Source organism: Aethalodelphis obliquidens, unplaced genomic scaffold, assembly GCF_003676395.1.
Source record: "Aethalodelphis obliquidens isolate GAN/ISIS:26980383/991018 unplaced genomic scaffold, ASM367639v1 scaffold14, whole genome shotgun sequence".
Taxonomy (NCBI): Eukaryota; Metazoa; Chordata; class Mammalia; order Artiodactyla; family Delphinidae; genus Aethalodelphis; species Aethalodelphis obliquidens.
Window position 1 is genome coordinate 29,189,460 of NW_020837958.1, and position 22,366 is coordinate 29,211,825.

Here is a 22,366-nt window from a genome sequence, read left to right on the forward strand (position 1 = left end):
TTACTAAATATTTTCATGGGCTATAAATATAGACTTGCAAAGCCTGCTTTATGTTTTTCCCCTCAGTGTCTTCTACTGAAATGGGAACTCATATAGCTAGATTAACTCAGCATTATGGTGAGAATTAATTTTCTAATAGGAATGTGAAATGTTTTGAATTTATTAACCATTTTATTAATGATTAGCTTTTATGTAAAGCTGTGTCTTCAAACTTATTTGATAAATGTTTGAAGTGTATATTCTTGTTGTCCATATAGTTCTGTTTTTCTCCCATGAAGTTTCAGCATTCTTTTTCTGGAGCTCTGAAAGATTTCAGGTCTATTAATAGAAATGAGAGACATATTTTAGCCTGTTTTACATTTAGTGTGTATCTAATCCTAGTTTATGAACTTGCTGTGAATTTTGGATCATTACTAGTCAATTGGGATTTTTGTCTTGACCATTATAATATGTGCACTCAACTCAAATTTTAACCAAACAAGTTATGCTTTAGCGTTCATATCAGTGATTATCAGTTTAGTACAATGTTATAACATGTATGAAAAGGTTAAAAAAAAGTAACAAAACTGAGTAAGGTAGGAAGTTGAAGACATTTTGTTGATTATTCTTATACATGGTCTAATGTTATATCCAGAAATTTAGACCTGATTTGAGAAAAAGTAATCTCTGATAGGCATGGCTTTGAAGATTTTGCTCCTTAACTCTCAAATTAGTGTTATCTTTTCTATGACTTTAGCATAAAAACAAAATATGTGTGGAACGAAGTATACACCTTGTTTCTGAATTTAAAATAAAAGTAACAAGAGAACATTTTGAAAATTAAATACAAACTGAACATACGCATATGCATATAGGCCCTATTAGCAGGTCACTCAGAATCCAGTTTTTAATCACAGTGGTAGGTCACTTGTTGAAGCCTATGAAAATAATTAATAGGAAAGACTGGAAGGAAAGAAGGAGGCAAGGAAAGAAGGGAAGAAGTAAGAGAAGGAGCAGGGAGCTTTCACTTAATAGAATCAAGCTGACTTCTATTTAGAAAGAACTTTAGCTTCTGTGATAGAGAGCTAGTATGGTTGTTCTTCATCAGCGATTTCCCAACATACTGATCTGGATTCTATCCATTCCTTGATTGATTGATCATGTCACGAACAAACGTTAATTGTTTTCACCAATACTTTCTAACCATGCAGTGGTCCTCTCATCTCTTACCCGGGGCTCACTGTCTTCTTTTTAAAGCTTATCTAGTTTCTAAAACCCTTCAGATCCATCTTGACCTTACTGTCATTCTGAAAAATTCAAGGAGGATTTAGAAGTTGGAGAAAAAATGAAAGGGAAAATGCTAAAGAGATAGGTACTGATATGGGAGAGAAAAGGCATTTGGAATTGAAGTAATTATTTTAAATATAATTTTAAAAAGGAGTTATCAGAATTTTGACGCTTGGAATGTTAAAGTTTAATGGGAGTATTCTTTGCACTGAGGATTGAGTATTTAAATCTGCTTTCCCTTTTGGAAACATGGCCTGTTTGTTAAGATTTGAGGCTTAAAAGATACACGTAAATAGATGTAAGCAGTAGCTCCAGTTGCAAATCCATCTGAACAGAGAGAAAAAAATAATTCATTGATAAAAATTTGCTAATTATTAGAACATTCTAAAATTTAAACTTCTGTAAACTTTATGAATCTTAATAGAAACAAGTGTAATCTAGTATGCTATTTAGAAATGCTATTTAGAAATGCAATAGGTCAAGCAGCGTTTAAATAAGGATTTTCTTGAAAAGATCATGCGTCTCTTTTTATATAAGAGAAAAGTTTTAACTGTTTTCATTACTGGGGGACAGAGGACATCATGACTTTATTTTCTTTGCATTTTACTCTAAATGGGTATTTTACAAAAGTTGCCATATGTTTATTTCTTTTTTAAGGACTAAGTAGTTACAGGTCGATTGGTCTCTTCTCCTTTGAAGATTTATCATTCTTCCTTGAATAGCACATGAATTTTGCTTGGACTTAAAAAACATCACCTGGTTTGAAAGGAATAATATCTAAACTTAAGCTTGTATGAAAAAGCCCCTTGTTCTGTCCAATTGGTCTAAGAAGTGATAAATGCTGGCTGAATATTAATTAACTGTAGTTATAATACCAAGATAAGATTATTGAGCATTATCTTTTTTTTTCGTGGGAATAGTTTAAATAATCTTCCAGCCAAAAAAAATTTAGTTATGGTATTTTGTAGTAGATAACGGAATATAATTGTCTGTATCCTAGGGTTAAAACAGCAACAACAAAAAATAGCCTTAATCATTTATTTTTGAATAACAGAATTTCTCCATAAACTCCACAGCCTTCTGTATTTGTAATATTTTAATACTTATCAAATACATGTGTAATAGTTTTAATACTTACTTTTTTATTTTAATAGATTCCTCCTGCATGGAAAAACTACTTTCGAAAGATTGGAAGGAAAAAATGGAAAGATTAAATACCAGTGAACTTCTCGGAGAAATTAAAGGTACAATATACAGAATATCAAACATGTCAATGTAGAAATATTATTTTGTTCCACAACACATTTGCTTATTTCTGTGCCCTAACATTAAATTCTTACCTCTAATATTTGTTTATATCTGAGAGGGTAAATGTATAGTGTGTTCCTGAACTTTATTCTTTTGTGATGTTTATAGAATGAAAGTTTTGCCCCTTCTTTTTTAGTCTATAAACATATAACTTATAGGATAAACTACTTCATTAGTTTACTGAACAAAAAGTATGAAAAAGAAAAAAGGTTATGTCAAAGATGAACAAATTAAGTTAAAGATAATTTTAATCCTTCCTTTTGAAATCATAATAATAGCTTAATTGATGAATCCAAATCACTGATTTGAATTTCTTCTGATCAAAAAGGGTCAGCTGTAGTAACTGTCAAAAAGGATTTTATAGAATGTGCTGTTTATGGTTTATGGCTGGATTCTGAGGCCTGTTTACCTGTTCAAATCCTGGCTCTGTCACTTACTAGATGAGTGATTTTGGGCAAGTCACTGAAGCTTTCTATGTTTTGAATTCCTTGTATCTAAACTGAGGATAATAAAAATACCTACTTCATAGGCTCATTAAGAGAATTAGTATATGTAAAGCTTTTAAAACTGCCTGGCACTTAAGAAAGTCCTCATGAGGGAAAGTTGTGGTTGTTATTAACTGCCCATAGGATTGTAGGTTGATTAATCTCAATCAGATTTCACCGGACTTAACATTTCATGATCTCCAACCCGGATGAGAATGAGCATCCTTATTTTTAAAGATAAGTGATTGACGTTATTATTTTGAAACATGTTAAGAAGTCGACAGTCCCAATCCATTACAGAATTAAGCTGCCCTATCAGTTAAGAAGCTATACTTTTTGCCCAATTCTCTCTTGTTGATTCCTTTGTGGAGATGAAGTGCTGTATCACTAGCTTTTGGTATCATGAATAGAATCCATTGTCATTAATTAATTTTTTCAGTTGTCCCTTACAGACAGTCATCACTCTGACTTGACCTGACAACTTTGGAACTTAATTACATTAGTTTTCTGAATTTATCAAATGACTTCAGGTGAATATTCCCATGGATAATTCCTCATTTAAGATGAACATTTCATGATAACTATCTGATGAAAATTTTATTTTGAATTTATTACAGAAAACTGCTTAGTGTTCAGGCATGTTATGTTCAACTCAAATGAAGAGAAAAGGGAGTCATATCTTTTCCAAGAAATAATTAATAACTCATTCTATTAACTAATGCAGTATCAAAATCAAGTGGAAATTGGATATTATTTTGAATTTCACTGCTTCTGTTTTGTACTCATAAAGGCCATTTGCTATTTTGGAAAAAAAAAAAGAAACTCAACTTAAAACTGACGGGTAGAAAGAAAGTCATTAGTGACATATTCTTTATCCAGCTGCAATAACATGGTGTGTGCTACTTTGCACGTCATTCTGTGTTTTCTTCCCTTTCCAAAGTCATTGGTTTTATGACAGTGAGAACAGAAATGGTTTATGCAAAGGCAAGCTTTTGCCAGCGTGAATGATGGGGGTCTTGCTTTCTCTCAGTAATGTGGAAGCTAACATTTTATTATGTTATGATTCAGCATCGAGTTTTTATGCTTTGGGTTATCTTTCCCCCTCCCACTTTCTATCTTTATTTTTGATTCTAAAAATGCAAAAACTGTACTAGTTTTATATAATCAAAATATATAAATCTCAAAAGTGAAACATGCAAAATTAGGCTTTTCAAATTCTTTAACTTTTTCTTTTCTGGATTCTGTATGTGAAGTGTAAACTTTCATTTGTGTGCTACCCTCAGTTTTATGGGCATAGAAGATAAGAATCTTACTAAATTTTACATTTTGATTTACTCTGTGTAAGTATCTCTTTTTACATCTTAATATCTTGTCACCATAAACATTATACACAAAGTATACCAATAATATAAAAAATTGAAAAAAAATTAGTTAAAGTAGTGTTCAAATAGTTTGATTCAGCCACTGCTGAAACTCAACATACATTTTTGTTGTAGGTGAGATCAGATCAGTTATTAGCCACCAAAATTAGTTATAATTATTCTGAAATTTTAGGGTGATCTAAATACTATCTCCAAGAAAAACATACTAGGGGAATTCCCTGGCGGTCCAGTGGTTAGGGCTCCACATTTCCACTGCAGGGGGCACTGGTGCAATCCCTGGTCGGGGAACTAAGATGCTGCATGCCGTGCAGTGCGGCCAAAAAAGAAATTAAAAGAAAAGAAAAGAAAAACATACTACAGTGGGTTATCAGGGTTCAGTATATCTCAAGCGTGTGTATTTATATATCTCATTATTTTTCCCTCATTACAAAATTCATATACATTTATTGTAAAAAGTATATAAACACACCCAAAGGAAAATATAATTGCCTTTTCATTCTACCTGTATTATAGTATATATCCTTTCCATTTTAATTTATGCATAAAAATTTTTTCCCTTAAAATTGGAATCATCCTTTTACTATTCATTTGTAATCTATTTTTCCCACTTAATGATATATTGTGAATTTCCCTGATTAGGTCATCTTCTAAACTATTATTCTTATTTGCAGAAAATATTGCATAAAGTGAGGTTCTTATAATTTAACTGAGTCTTTTATTTAATATTTAAGTTGTTTTTATTGTTTGTCATTATAAAGAAAACCTTGAACATGGGTAACTTTTTAATACTTTTCCGTGTCAATTAGTGGTTATTTTCTTACGATATATTTCTAAAAAGTGAAATTACTGGGTCAAAGAAGGTGTTCTTTTTAAAAAAGCCTTTTGACTCACATTGCCCTTCAGGTATAGTGTTCTGTGCTCTCACCAGCAGTATCTGCGAGTATTCCCTTGCCCTCAGTAGCAAGTATTATTATTTTAAACATTTCTTGCCAGTTTGATAAGGGAATATAACATATTATTGCTGACTTAATTTGAATTCTTTGGATTTTTATTGAGAATGAAGAGTTTTACATGAATTTATTTGTATTAAATGTCTCTTCCTTTGTGAATTGTCTGTTTATGTTGTTTGCCCATTTTTCCTTTAAGGGATTTGTCTAGTTTTTATGGTTTTTAAGGCTCTTAATGTATATTTTAATGGTATTAGCCTTTATTTGTCATATATGTATATTTTGTCATTTTCTTTACTTTATGGTTTTGTTGTTAAATCTTTGCCTCCCTTTTGTAATGCTCTTTTTTTTTTTTCTGTTTGGGGTTTGTTTAGAAAGCCTTCTCCCAGTCTAAAATTATATAATATTCTACTATATTTTCTTCCAGTTCTTTGACTATATTTTTATACACTTAAGTCTTTGATTCATCTTGAATATATTTTGAGTATAATTTCAACCAGAGATATAACTTAATTTTTTTCTCAAGTTAACCAAATATCTCTGTATCATTTATTAAGTAACCCATCTTATCCCATCTGACTTGAAATAACATCTTTTATTACATACTGATTACATATTTGGAGCCATTTCTCAGTTTTTGGCTCTATTCCATTTATCTTTCTACCTAGACTTTTACAGTGCTAGGCTATATTAATCACTGTAGCTTTATAGTATCTTTGAAAAGTATTGCAAGACCTCATTCATAATTATTCTTTAAGGTGTTTGTATACTTCTCTAAAGTTTATCTTAGATTTATATGTTGTTAATTAAAATTGCAAAGTGATTTTTTAAAAAAGATTATAAAACTATGGGATAACAAATCTTTTTAGCATTGAATCTTTCCATTCCAAATAACTTACTCAATTCTTTTATGTCCCTCAACAATGTTTTGTTTTTTATATACAGATTCTGCACCTTTCTTTTGATGTTCCCTTTATAATATTTAATATTTTTACTTGCTCTTATGAATGAGATATTTTTCATACTACTATATTTTTGTTACTGTATTTGGGGGTGTTAGTAAATTTTGCTGATTCATTTTATAACTTCCCTTTTTGTCAGACTTATTAGCTCTAGTCATATTTCAGCTGATATGTTTTCTCCTCTTTTTTAGCAGTTATTTGTTCCTTTTTTTCACCCCTTCTTTTAATACACTGCCTAGAATATCAAGAATAATATTAAATAATACAGGTGATAGCAGGTATTTTTATTTAGTTTTTAATTTATGGAATTGTCTTTAATATTTTACCATAAGTATTATACTGACTGTTGATTTAATGATTTTTATCATTAAAAATCATGCTAGTCCACTTTATTAGGAGTTTCTATGAGAAATTGCATTTTAGTTTATGGCATGTCTTATTGGTTTTTGTTTTTCAAATTTACTGATGAAATAAACCCTAATTAGTCATGGTGTAGTCTTGTTTTAATGTACTGCATAATTTTATTTGCTTACCTTACAGTTATTTTTGCATCTGTATTTGTAAATGAGATTAGTTTGCATTTTTCTTTATTTGTACTATCTTTGTTAAATTTTAGTGCCAGAGTTCATGGAATTGGAAAGCTTTTCCTCCTTTTTTGTGGAGGAAGGCTATGTAAAACTATTGAATAGACAACATCTTATTAATAAGTGGGAATCTTTTTTTATATTCTTTTTGTGTCCTTTGCCTGAAGTGGGTCTCTTGAAGGCAACATATTGTAGGCTCTTGGTTGTTTTTTTTTTAATCCGATCTGCCACTCTGTCTTTTGATTGGAGCATTTGGTCCATTGACATTTAAGGTAATTATTGACAGATATGTGTTTGTTGCCAGATAACTGAATCACTTTGCTGTATATCAGAAATTAATCAAACAATGTAAATCAACTATACGTAAATAAAAAAAGAGGACAATGATTTCATCTTAGTATAATCAATAAAAATAAACATTTGAGTTCATCAGGTGAAAAAAATAAGTGGGAATCACTTATTTCTTAAAATTCTGAAAGAATATATTCATAAAACATCTAGGCTTAGAGTTTTCTATGGAGATAATTTTTTTTTTAAAGTTTCTTTTTCTCTTTAAGTCAGTTTTGCCAGGAAAAAAATTTCCTAGAAAATTGTATATTTCACTGAGATTTTCAAAAACATTAGTATTGTTTTAAAATACAATATCGCTATTTTAAGTTTTCCATTTATTTGCTGTTATATATTCCATTTAAATTTTGCATATTTGTGTTCCCTCCCTTTTGTTCCTCAATTTTTACTTGCTAGTGGTTTTTCTATTTATCATTCCCCCCTTACTCCCCAGTAAGGATCCAGCTTTTAGGTTTACTTGTCAGTTCTGCTGTTTTTCAGCATGCCAACTACTTAATCTTGCTTTTACCTTTGTTATCTCTCTCTTCTTTGTTTTTCTTATATTTTTTCTTTTTTCTGTTTTCTGATACCTCCTAATTTTCTAAGTTGACTACTTTATTTTCAACATTTTTTTATTAATTAATAAAAGCACTTTTAGCCATGAATGTGTTTGTAGAACTAGCTTTATGCATCCCATAAATTTAAATTTTTAGAATTCTCATAGTCATTATTTTCTAAATAGTCAATATTTATATTATTATCTAACTTATGTTTCTATGTCATTCTTAACTTTATGTCTTCTTTTGGATTCAAGAATGTGATGAAGCTGAGAAAGGGTGGAAACAACCTCTGTCATTGGAAAATTCTTTGTGGTGGGTTAGGTGCTAGAAGGAGAATTAAAGTGTGGGCAATAGAATGGATGAGCTATACTGAAAAATGAATCTTCAACCCGGTGACTTTAATATTACTACATATTAAGAAATAATACATTAATAACCTACTTTTTAGATTTTACTTTAAAAAATACTAGTGCTTTCAAATAAAAGTCCTATTATCTAAGTGAAATAAAGCAGTATTTCCAAAACTCTTGGTAGGAGTTGGAGTATTGCTAAAGGTGGACAAACAATGAATCACAGATTTTCAGTGGGCCTGTATCTGAGTCTTGTCTAATATTCTTTAAGAGAAAATCCCATGCCTAACCCCCATCATATTTCCATAGGTAACTTCTTTTTTACAGCAGCATTAATTGAGGATAGAGTGCTGTAAATGGCATAAATTTAATAGCAGTAATCTCAAAGCAATGTTCAAAAGAGGTTAATATTATTATGAGTATTGTTAAATAAATTTATTATTAAGACTTAAATGAAAGATAGCATAAAATGATTAGACCTTTGCCTTGGTCTGGTTACATCTTAAAGTATTGTGTTCTAATTGGGTTACCATATTTTAAGGGGTCTGTTGTGAAATTAGTATTTATCAAAAGTGGCTAGACTAGTAAAGAGACTTGGACATTTAATGTGAATAGTGATTCAAGACCTAGGGAAGTTTGACCTCATACACGTTAGATGTTTGGAGTTTTGTTCAATAGAAGTGGATAAGATTTTTGTGTTGTTTTAGGGCGTTAAGGTAATAGGGAAATTGTTCTCAATATACAAAAGAACTTAGGAACAATTAATGGCTACCCAACATTGATGCAGTTGGATCAAATATAGTGGTTGTTCAATAAATATTTATTAAATGAATAAATGAGTGGATAAATTAATAAAATAAAATCAATGGAAAATTTAAACAGATGTAGAGGGGTATTCCTGCTTTGGTGGAATGTTCATGACCTCCTAAAATTCCTTCAAAATTATACTAGTGTTTATTAAATTTTCTTAATTTTAAGACTGTTCTTCAAAATACTATCTATTTCCTGTCAGTAAGTAAAATAATACCTTTGTGAGATACTTTATAAAAGAAACCATGTACTAAAACTACCTACATTATTTTATCTGATCCTTTTGACAACCCAGTGAGGAAAATATTTTTATATTGATTTTACATGTGAGTAAAATTAGACTGAGAGAAATTAAGTGGCTTGTTTGGGTCACTCAGAAAGTTATGGATGTCGCGTTTGAATCCTGGTCTCTAAAGCCTCTGTTTAGTATAACACAGATTACTTCTCAGATTCTCCAGTCTTGGAATTCTGCACTGGGGACAAGGGGAAGATAGACTCTGGACTGTTTCGTCCTCCTGCAACACACGAACAACCAAAATACTTCCAATTTTGCTCTTTTCTATGTAAGTGAGGCAGTATAGCAAAGCAGGCATGGGTATAAGTAATACAGTTTTTCCCTATAGTAGTGTTTATCATTTAAAGAAATTGAGACATAGTTCATTTACAATATTATATTAGTTTCAGGTATACAATATAGCGATTCAAATATTTTATAGTTTATACTCCATTTATAGTTATTATAAAATATTGGCTATATTCCCTGTGCTGTATAATATATCATTGCAGCTTATTTATTTTATATCTAATAGTTTGTACCTTTGAATCCCCTACCCCTATCTTGCCACCCCCTCCCTCTCTCCCCACTGATAACCACTGATTTATTCTCTGTATTTGTGAGTCTGTCTCTTTTTTGTTATATTCACTAGTTTGTTTTATTTTTTAGATTCTGCATATAAGTGATATCATACAGTATTTGTCTTTCTCTGTCTGCTTTATTTCACTAGGCATAACACCCTCCAGGTCCATCCATGTCATTGCAAAATTTCATTCTTTTTATGGCTGAGTAGTATTCATATATATATATATATATATATATATATATATATATATATATATATTTATACTGCATCTTCTTTATCTATTTATCTGTTAAAGGACACTTAGGTTGTGTCCATATCTTGGCTATTGTAAATAATACTGCTCTGAACACTGGGGTACATGTATCTTTTTGAATTAGTGTTTTCATTTTCTTAGGATATATACCCAGGAGTGGAATTGATGGATCACATAGTAGTTCTATTTTTTAGTTTTTTGAGGAACCTCCATAATGTTTTCCATAGTGACGGCACCAATTTACATTCCTACCAATGGTGCACAAGGGTTCCTTTTTCTCCACATCCTTGCCATCATTTGTTATTTGTGTTCTTTTTGATGATAGGCATTCTGACAGGTGTGAGGTGATATCTCATTGTGATTTCGATTTGCATTTCTCTGATGATTAGCAATGGTGAGCATCTTTTCATATGCCTGTTGGCCATTGGTATGTCCTCTTTGGAAAAATGTCTATTGAGGCCTTCTGCCCATTTTTTAATTGGGCAGTTTGTTTTTGATATTGAATTGTATCACATATATATATTTTAGATATTTACTCCTATCAGTGATATCATTTACAAATATTTGCTCCCATTCAGTAGGTTGTCATTTAATTTTGTTGATGGTTTTCTTTGCTGTGCAAAAACATTTAAGTTAAATTAGGTCTCATTTGTTTATTTTTGCTTTTATTTCCTTTGCCAGGAGACAGATCCAAAAAATATTGCTACAGTTAATGTCAAAGAGTGGTTCACCTATATTTTCCTCGAGGAGTTTTATGGTTTCTGGTCTTACATTTAAGTCTTTAATCCATTTTGAGCTTATTTTTGTATATGAGAAAATGTTCTAATTTCACTCTTTGACATGTAGCTTTCCAGTTTTTCCAGCACTACATATTGAAGAGACTGTCTTTTCTCCATTGTATAGTCTTCCATCCTTTATCATAGATTAACTGACCATAAATATGTAGGTTTACTTCTGGGCTGTCTATTCTGTTCCATTGATCTATGTGTCTGTTCTTTTGCATGTACCATACTGTTTTGATTACTGTAGCTTTGTATTGTAGTTTGAAATTAGGGAGAGTAATATGTCCAGCTGTGTTCTTCTTTTGTAAGACTATTTTGTCTCTTCGGGGTCTTTTGTATTTCCACACACATTTCAGAATTATTTGTTTTAGTACTGTGAAAAATGCCATTGGTAACTTGATAGGGATTGCATTAAATCTGTAGATTGCCTTGCCTTGGGTAGTATGATCATTTTAACAATATTAATTTTCCAATCTATGAACACAATATATCTGTCTATTTGATTGTGTGATCTTTAATTTCTTTTAACAGTGTCTTATAATTTTCCAAGTACACATCTTTTACCTCCTTAGGTAGGTTTCTTCCTAGGTAATTTATTCTTTTTGATGCAATTGTAAATGGGATTGTTTCCTTAATTTCTCTTTGTGATAGTTGTTGTTAGTGTATAGAAATACAACAGTATTAATTTTATATCCAGCAAGTTTATCAAATTCATTGATGAGCTCTAGTAGTTTTCTGGTGACATCTTTAGGATTGTCTATGTATAGTATCATGTCATCTGTAAACAGTGACAGTTTTACTTCTTCCTTTCCAATTTGGATTCCTTTTATTTCTTTTTCTTTTCTGATTGCTGTAGCTAAGACTTCCAATACTATGTTGAATAAAAGTGGCGAGAGTGGCCATCTGTCTCTTGTTCCTGATCTTAGAGGAAATGCTTTCAGCTTTTCACTGTTGAGCATGATATTATCTGTGGGCTGATCATATATGGCCCTTATTATGTTGAGGTATGTTCCCTTTAGGTCTAAGGTTAGGTTGTTTATTTGAGATTTTTCTCGTTTCCTGAGGTAAACTTGTATTGCTACAAACTTACCTCTTACAGCTGTTTTGCTGCACCCCATAGCGTTTGGATTCTTGCCTTTTTGTTTTCACTTGTCTCCAGGTATATTTTGATTTCTTCCTTGAGTTCTTTAGTGATCCATTGGTTGTTTAGTAACATACTGTTTAGTCTCCACATGTTTTTGTTTTTTGCAGTTTTTTTCCATGTAGTTGATTTCTAGTCTTATTGTATTGTGGTTAGAAAAGATGCTTGATATGTTTTCAATTTTCTTAAATTGAAATTTGGAAAGACTTATTTTGTGGCCTAGCATGTGATCTATCCTGAAGAATGTTCCATTTGCACTTGAAATGAATGTATACTCTGCTGCTTTTGGATGCAGTATTCTATATATATTAAGTCTATCTCATCTAATGTGTCATTTAAGGCCAGTGTTTCCTTATTGATTTTCTGCCTGGAAGATCTGTCCATTGATGTAAATGGGGTGTTAAAATTCCCTACTGTTACTGGGTTAGTGTCAATTTCTCCCTTTATTTCTATTAATATTTGCTTTATGTGTTTAAGTGATTTATGTTGGATGCATATATATTTACAATTGTTATATCTTCTTGGATTGATCCCTTGATCATTATGTAATGTCCTTATTTGTCTCTTGTAACAGTCTTTGTTTTAAAGTCTATTTTGTCTAATGTAAGTATTGCTACCCTGGCTTTCTTTTGATTTCCGTTTGCATGGAACACCCTTTTTCATCCTCTCACTTTCAATCTGTGTGTGTCTTTAGATCTGAAGTGAATATCTTGTAGACAGCGTATATACAGGTCTTTTTTTTTTTTTTTTTTTTTTTTTTGTATCCCTTCAGCCACTCTGTGTCTTTTGATTGGAGCATTTAGTCAATTTACACTTAAAGTAATTATTGATATGTATCTACTTATTGCCATTTTCTTAATTGTTTTAGGGTTGTTTTGTAGTTCTTTTCTGTTCCTTTCTTCTTTGGTTCTCTTCTCTTGTGATTTGATTCCTATCTTTAGTGCTGCTTGGATTCCTTTCTCTTTTTTGTGTGTGCTATTACAGATTTTTGGTTTGGGGTTACCATGACGTTTGTATATAACAATATAAATATATGAATAATTATTTTAAGTTGCTGATTTCTTAATTCTAATTGCATTCTAACAATGCTGTATTTTTTACTCTCCTCCCCTCATGATTGCTGTTTTTGACATCATATTTTACATCTATTTGTTTTGTGTATCCCTTAACTGCTTATTGTGAATATAGATGATTTTACTACTTCTGTCTTTTAGCCTTCCTACTAACTTTGTGCATGGTTGATAAACTACCTTTACTGTGTATTTGCCTTTACCAGTGAGCTTCTTCCTTTTGTAATTTTCATGTTTCTAGTAGCAGCCTTTTCTTTTTTGCTTAGAGAAGTCCCTTGGACATTTCTTGTGAAGCTAGTTTGGTGGTGCTGAACACTTTTAGGTTTTGCTTGTCTGTAAAACTTTTGATCTCTCCATCAAATCTGAGTGAGAGCCTTGCCGAGTAGACAGTATTCTTGGTTGTAGGGTTTTTTCCTTTCCTCACTTTATGTAAATATATAGTGCCTTCTGGCCTACAGTTTCTGCTGAAATGTCAGCTGATAGCCTTATTTAAGTTTCCTTGTATGTAACTTGTTGCTTTTCTCTTGCTGCTTTTTTATTGTCTCTACATCTTTAATATTTGCCATTTTAATTACATTGTGTCTTGGTCTGGTCCTCTTTGTGTTGATCTTGTTTGGGACTCTTTATACTTCCTGGACTTGGATGTCTGTTTCCTTTTCCAGGTTAGGGAAGTTTTCAGCTCTTATGTCTTCATGTATGTTATCTGCCCCTTCCTCTCTCTTCTCCTTCTGGACCCCTATAATGTAATGTTAGTATTTTTGATGTTGTCCAGAGCTCTCTTAAATTGTCCTCATTTCTTTTCATTCTTTTTTCTGTTCAGTTTCAGTGATTTCCACTACTCTGTCTTCCAGCTTGCTGATCCATTCCTCTGTATTATAGAGTCTACTGTTGATTCCTTCTCGTGTATCTTTCATTTCAGTTATTGTATTCTTCCCCTCTGTTTGGTTGATTTCTTTTTATTTTCTAACCTTTTTCAAAACTTCTAACTTCCTGCTCTGTTCATCCATTTTTCTCCTGAGTTCTTTGATCATCTTTACAATCATTACCTTGAGCTCTTTCTAGGGTAGACTGCCTATCTCCACTTCACTTAGTTCTTCCTCTGGGGTTTTGACATGTTCCTCCATTCTTCTGCCACTTCATTTTGCCTAACTTGCTGTTTTTATTTCTATATATCTGGTAGGTTGGTTATGCTTCCCGAACTTGGAGAAGTGGCCTTTTGTAGGAGACATTCAATGCTCCCAGCAGTACACTTCCCTCTGGTCACCAGAGGTCTATGCTCAACCTCTATGTGGGCTTCATGGGTCCTTCTGTTGTGGTGGGCTGCTACTGTGGGTGGTCTGTAAGGCATGACTGGCTTCCAGTCCAGTTGGTTTCCGGGTCCTGCCTTTTTTGGAGGCTGCCCACCACTGGTTGGTGGGGCTGGGTCATGAGGTGGCTGGCTGCAGAACCCTGGGGTGAAGCTGGGGTCCAGGAGATCCTGTGGCTGGTGGCTACCCATTGTTCTGTGAAGCTAGGGTTAGTGTTGACTCACTGGCAGGAAGAGCTGGGTCCTGGAGTCTGACTGCAGGGCCCAGGGGTCCCAGAGCTGGTGTCGGACCACTGGTGAGTGGGGCTGGTTCCTGACACAGCTGGCTGAGGGGTCCAAGGTGTCCTGAACCTTGTTGACCTGCTGGTGGGTAGGCTGGGTCTTGCCAAGTCGGGCTAGGGGCTGCAGTTGTCCACTGCTGGTGGGTGAGGCTGGTCCTGAGGCTCGAGCAGGCTTGCTGATGGGTGGGGCCTAGGTCCAGGGAATTCTGGGGCTGGTGCCTGTCCACTGATGGCAGCAGCTGGGTCCTGGGGGTCTCTGGCTGTGGGGCTATGGGGTTCCAGCTCTAGTACATGTGCGCAGGTGTGTGGGGGCAGGTCCTTGGCCCTCTGGTGGGCAGGGCTGTGGCCAAGGGCAGCTGTGGGCTCAAGGGGGTCTTAAAGCAGCCTTTCTGCTGGTGAGGTGAGGGGTCCCAGAGCATGTTAGATTTTGTGTGTGCCCTTTAAGAGTGGAGTCTATCCCCTGCCACCTCCAAGCCTGGAATTGTGCATAACTGGGATCTTGTATCTTTGTATAACGGATGTTATTTACGCGAAGGGCAGTTCGTAAACAGCACTTGTTCTTTTAATAAAAGAATGTTTTACAAAAAAAAAAAAAGAGTGGAGTCTATTTCCCACAACCCTCTGGGTCTTCTGGAAGTAAGACCTGCTGGCCTTCAAACCCAAATGTTCTGAGGGCTTTTCTTCCCAGTGCAGGACTCTTGGGCCGCAGAACCTGATGTAGGGCTCAGAACCCTCTTTCCTTGTGGAGAACCTCTGCAATTGTAATTATTTTCCTGTTTGGGGGTCACCCACCCAGGGATATGGGTCTTGATATACTATGACTCTGTCCCTCCTACCCATCTTGTTGTGGTTCCTTCTGTACATCTTTACTTGTTGAAGAACTTTTCTGGTAGGTTCCAGTCTTTTTCATCAATAGTAGTTCTGTAAGTAGTTGAAATTTTGGTGTGCCTGTGAGAGGAGGTGAGCTCAGGGTCTCTCTACTCTGCCATTTTGGCAAAAGAACACCTATGGAATTATTTATCTTGATCTAAATCCGAATGAGAGGGACTTCCATGGTGGTGCAGTGGTTAAGAATATGCCTACCAATGCAGGAGACACGGGTGCAAGCCCTGGTGCAGGAAGATCAGCTAAGCAGAGCAGCTAAGCCCATGCGCCACAACTACTGGGCCTATGTTCTAGAGCCCATGCACCACGACTACTGAAGGCCACACACCACAACTACTGAAGCCCGCGCTCCTAGAGCCTGTGCTCTGCAACAAGAGAAGCCACCTCAATGAGAAGCCCTCACACCGCAATGAAGAGTAGCCCCCGGTCGCTGCAACTAGAGACAGCCCATGCGCAGCAATGAAGACCCAATGCAGCCAAAAAAAAAAAAAAAAAATCCGAATGAGAAAGAGGGTGGAATAATATAGTATAAAGATACAAGGTGAAGCAGAAGTACTGGCAAAGTCCATAACCCATTTGTATGTATACTTGTTTGTTTGAGTGAGGATGCCAGAATACTTATGGTGACAAAACATTTCTAAATGCAATGATGACATACTAAATGATGTCTAGAGCATTAGGATTCATCCTCTGTTTCTATGCATGGATATAGCCTTCTGTGGTTTATATAGCAGAATCTTAGCCAGCCTTCTGTTTTTGCATACATGCCCCTCTATGCTGTGTCTGGCATCTCCTCCTTGGTGTGAAGGCGCCTCCCTGGGCAGTGTGCCAGAGAAACAGTAATGCTGGTTGTTTGAGTTAGCACAAACTGTTTGTCAAACACACAGATGATAAGAGAGAAAAAATAATTATGTGATATGAACCAAATAAGGAAAATATTGCTTTCCTTCCTTGGTCATTTATGACTAATCATCTCAATATTTACATTTAGGGATTAAGGTAGATGAGCTTATAGGTATACTGTCCTGAAGCTTAGAAAAATGACAGTCTCTTTCTGTTAGGGAAAAAAGTGATTAAACATATGCTTTTAAATGGAAAATTCTACAAATGATTCCCAATGTTTTTAAGGTTATTGTTGAAACACAATTACTTACTATAGTTATTCAACTAAAATGTCTGAGAGATTTGTTCTGGAGCCTAAATATTGTTGCTATACTTTAATATTAAAAACTTTAAGCATTACTCACTGTTACTTCATTAGGGTTTTTACTAAGAGAAGTAAAATTAGGAACTGTGTTGCATCAAATAGTGCAGGCATATTACAGTTGTGCTTGGTACATGTACTGAATTAAAAATGTGAATGTATTATAATTTTGCTACTATGTGCCACTGAGAGCCTGGTTTCATTTTCAGTTTTGATTGCAAACATAAATCTTTGATGGAGAGTGCAGGAACACAAAAGTCATGGTTTTTTTCAGTGCGTGATAGATCTTTGAAGATCAAATAGTGTAGGTTATTCTTGAAGTAACTTAAGCAGTGCCGTTATCACCAAAGGGTCAGTATGAATGTAACAGCATTCCCAAAGAATTAGTGTTCTATGTCACAGGTTACTATCTTAACTGCCAATTCTCTCAACTAGTCTGTTCACTTTATAGTACGGGCCTAAACTATATCTAAGTACTCAGATTGCTTATTCTATGCATTGCCCTTTCTACGGAATACTCTGTTTTTTTAGGAATAGTAATTCATAGTTACTGGTATTTTCCGTTGTAGGCAATCACAGAAGGACTAGAGTGGTCTTCCAAAAGCTGTGACTGTACACTTTACATATTCATTTATAAATGAGTTTTTCTTGAATTTCCATTTACAAATTTACAGCAATTTCTTCATCCAAGGGAACTTAAAAAAAATCTGGAGGTGTTTAGAGACGAACCATCTGCCACTTTTTAACTCCAATAAAATCAGCAAAGTTCACATACCTAGTGATTTTTGCTGTCTCATTAGGAAAAAGGAGTGAAACAGTAATATATCAATGTTTAGATTTCATGTGTTTTGAAAATTTTAAATTGTTATTTCTAAGACAAATGCTGTATTGCTCTAGAGACCAGCTTGTGAAAGAGATTCAGAGTACATGTAATTTTCTCATTGATTTGTATGAAATAATGTAGTAGAGTGTCACTATCTATTTTCTGTATAAATCTGTATAATTGTAGAACTTGAGAGTAATATCTAAATCATGGAATCTCTAAAAATTAAATTTGAAGGAGCTTTGCATGTTATGCAATTCGACTTATTTTCCATATAGGGATCCCAATATCCACAAGAGAAGAGTCACTTCCCTAAAATAACACAGTAAATTACTAAGGTGGAATTTCCCTCAAATAGCACGTTTAGCCCATTTCATCTTTTGGTCATCTTGTAATCAAAAGTGAGTTATCATTGCAGAACTCATGAACTCTTTTTACTAACAATAAATGCACACCACAGCTAGTTTTATAAATATATATGTATTATAACATAGCAACATCCATTTTTAAAAATTATACCACTTTGCATGAATGTAGACATTTCAAAGCTCTCCTTTATAAACATCTCAGCTCTCTGTTATAAACATCTTTTACTTCTTTTGATGTCTGTGTGATATACATACAATCAATTAAAACCTCCCTTCACTTGAGATTGGAGACACAAGGTCTTCTTAATTAAAAGTCAAACAAAAGCTACAGACAAAAAATGCTACTATATGATTAAGGTCTAAAGTATTATGATATATTAGAATCATTGTTAACTGTTGGGATTGAAAGAAATAGATATGTTGGGGAAAAGATCAGTTGAATCTAATTACAGAAATCAATGTTTACTTAAAAGAAAATACTGACGTTTAATAACAGGTTCTGGCTATAAATATAGCACTGGCTAAAATTGTTCTTTGTTATTGTTATATTGACCACATAATAATATTTCAAATTCATTGAATAAGAATCTGAAACTTCTTTTTTAGTAATTATTATAATTAAAAACATAAAACTTTAAAATCATATCTCGCTTCAAAAATTTCAATTAAAAAATGTTCTTATATGTAAAAATAGTCACCATTTATAAAGTATTCCTATTGATTCCATTTTTAAAAGGCTCATTTTAGCAGTAGCGAGTGGGAAAGGAGGCAAAATTGGTTAGAAGGAAAAAAGATCCAAAGTATTCTTACACAATTATGATTACATTAAATATGTATTAGTCTATTTGGTGACATATCGAAATAAAAGAGAACACATTTTGATATAATTCAAAAACAAGACATTTCACTTTTTTCTTCCTGATTGCTGTGATGAAAATAAACATTATAACCAGCATGCAGAAGAAAAACTCTTACTAATTGCAGCCTAGATTTTAAGTAAAATGAAGGTCATTAGCAATTTCCTGGAAGCCATTCAGATTGCTTACCAGGAAATGGTAGCTAGCAGGACATCTGTAATCCTCCTGTGTGGAATTAGTGAAAACATACTGGAGCTTTAATGACGTGTGTTAGATTTAGTCTTATGGTGGAACCTTCGTTTATCAAAGTAGTTCGTATTCTTTGAATACAAATGTTTTTATTTCACTATTAGTGTACAAACCCAGAATTAAAAATAGCGTTTACCTTCCATCCATCCATACAAAAATACATGCATTAATACACACCTGTAATTTGGGGTGTGACTCAGTGCAATAAGAGATGAGAGGGTAACAGCAGAGCTGTAGGAATCTGGGAATGAAATGTGTTTGGGCATATTGAAAGAAACTTCTCTTATAACTTGGAATGCTGATTTCATAACATTTGGGTAGTGAATTTAGTCCCATTTTTAGTAGCATCTTCTTACCCCAATAAAGAGATAAGCAAAGCTGAGTGTTAAGTGAAAATACCTCACAGGACATAAATTTAAGTCTGGCTTATTCTGCATTATAGTGGGAGAAATGGGGTCACTAATTTAGAGGCTTTCAGCATAGCTTCTCTATATTAACTGAATTATTGTTTGGCTTAATAAGGATAATATCTCTGGAACTATTAAGAGTGACAGAGTAAAACTGAGGAGAGCATATGTATGCCCCAATTTGTGTAAAAAATTGTATATACACAGAAAATTGCTGGAAGGGTATTTAATAAACTGTTAACAGAGGTTGACTATGTAGTTGGGGGTGTGGGCAGTGAAGGGTATGGGACAGAGGCTGGATTTTTAATTTGAACTGTATAGTTTGTACTGAAGTATTTTTTAACCATGTGTAGGCTTGCTTTTTCAATAAAGACTAGTTTAAAAAAAAAGACTGAAAGCAAGTCTTGAATAAAAAAATGAAAGGGACTAGTTTCATTATTTGTACAAAAGAAAATGGATTATGCTACTTACTTTAACTTCTGATTTTTTGAGAGGATTAGAGACAATATGTGTGTTTGGGGTGGCATGGAGTAGGGAATCAATAAATGCTGTAGGTAGCCAACAACACTTGTCAACACAGTTGACATAGTTTAGTACTTGATACAGTAAATATTTATTGGTAGAATGACGAACTGTAGTTCTAAAAATTTTTGCTCTCAGGACTATTAAAATGTATTGAGGACTCTAAAAATGTTTAGTTTGTATGACTTATATCTATTAATACTTATTGTGTTAGAAATTAAACCTGATAAGTTTAAGAAATATTTATTAATTCATTTAAAAGCTATGAGAGTATACCTGTTATATATCACCATAAAGATTTTTTTCAGTTTTTTCTTTTTTTTCTTTCTTTTTTATTGATGTATAGTTGATGTACAATATTATATAAGTTACAGGTGTACAATATAGTGATATACAATTTTTTTTGTCAATTCCAAACTCCCTATTTTTTAATAAAAAACATATTTCTTAAAAATAATTTAGTGAGAAGGGTAGCATTGTTTTACATTTTGGTAAATCTCTTTAGTGTATGGTTTAATAGTAACTCTCTCATATCTGCTTTTTGCATTCAATCTGTTGTGAAATGTATTGATTGAAGTATATGAAGAGGGAGAAGTGTCTTATAGCCTTTTCATATAATTGTGTCTTATAGCCTTTTCATATAATTATATGAAATTTCATAAATGGTAGTTTCTTAAAGGTTAGGCCCAATGTAGGATCTGAAACCATTTCAATGAACTGTCAATACTTTTACATTGAAATCCATTGCTCCAGTTTGACCTTTGAATGAATTTTTTACTCCATGTATTATTTTGTAACAGCTTTTAGATTACATTGTTTTACTGAGTTATGAAGATCTACCTTATTTTGGCACATTTCATCATACAGTATCAAAAAATCACATTCATTAATGTCACAACTAATCTTATCAGAAAATCTTTTAAGTATTTGGAAAGTATCATGGTAGTGATGACAGATAGTTTTCCAAAATTCTAATTTTCCCTTTAAAGTTCAAATTACATTGTTTCCACCAATACTTTCAGTTGTTTTTCTTGAAGTGGCAGGCTCACTTGCCAAAATTGAAGTATGCAAAATGATATTTTGTCTTTTAGTTGTTCTTTCAAATAAAATTGGTGCTTTGTGTATAAAAAGATATGAAAATGTCTAAAAAGATATGAAAATGTCAGCATGCAACTCAAACAATAGCATAAGTCATTTTTCTTGAACTGTTATACTTAGGTACAATAAACAGTGGAATGCTTCCCATTTTATCACACAGAATATTTTAAGTATGAGTACTTAAAAGTGATTATTTAATAAAATTGTTTTTATTGTTTCATCAAGGAAATTATTAATGGAAACTGAACTTTCTGTGTTTTTTTTTTAACTGTAAGTGTATAGTGGTGAAGAATACAATGACTACTAGTGGAGTTAGGTGCATTTGATTCATGCTAGGGGACCAGCAATTTTAACCCACTATTTCATTTGCATCATTAGTGCAAATGTCAACACTATAACATGCAGCACAATGTCTTAGTATTATTATGAAAACAGTGTTGACCTCAGGTACTCTGGGATTACAAGGGGTCCAAGAACCACACTTTAAGAACCACTGGACTAGAACCTTAAAATAGACTAGTATATATTTACCTTGATAATAAATTAATTTGCCAATGATAACTACAAAGCAAATTAGTCACATCTAAGAGTTCAAAGTTTCTGTGAAGACACTAAGATGAAGTTACTGGCTTAAAGAAATGAGTTGCTTTCCTCCTTGAAACTGGAATTATGGCATAATAAATACAGGATGTGGAGTTGATCAGATGTGAGTTTGAATCGTGTAAACTGAGCAATTAATTTACCCTGTTTTACTCTCAGCTTTCTAACCTATAAAGTATAAAAAAATACTTGCATTTCAGGATCATTGTCAGTGATTGCAAAGTGACTGACAAAATAGTTCTCAGTAAATAGTAGTTTGCCAATAGGAATAATATCAAGAGTATTTGGTTTTGTGCCACCCATTAGTACCTGGAACCATTTATTACCTCTTGAAGCACAAATTATTTCATAGGAAATGATTAGATATGTATAAAATTAAGAGGAAGTTCTAACAGTCTAAGAAATCAGTGTTATCTCCCATGTCAAGTTTAGAGTATAGTTTAAGTTGCCAGTGTTTGCTCAACCAAAAATGATATTCAGTTTATTGATAATTAGCTTACATTTTTCAGTGAGGCTAGGCCTAGTCAGCTTCATTCCCATCTCACAGATTTTTAGCTATCACATGCCTCTCAAACCCTTGTAGTAGTATTAAATCGCCTTATTCAAGTACAATTCAAATTCTATTTTCCAAAATTTTAAGAGATTTTTTTCGTATAATTTTAGTTCTGGCATTTTATTA

The 22,366-nt window shown here is 33.2% G+C and overlaps 1 protein-coding gene across 1 annotated transcript in view; it reads left to right on the forward strand.

Moving 5' to 3' along the window:
- The window catches only part of SOX6 (SRY-box transcription factor 6), a 620,818-nt gene that overhangs the window by 349,858 nt on the left and 248,594 nt on the right, over positions 1 to 22,366 (forward strand). The window contains exon 6 of the mRNA XM_027115294.1: positions 2,421 to 2,510. Within this exon, the coding sequence (XP_026971095.1) occupies positions 2,421 to 2,510 (90 nt within the window). The remainder of the gene's footprint in view (positions 1 to 2,420; positions 2,511 to 22,366) is intronic.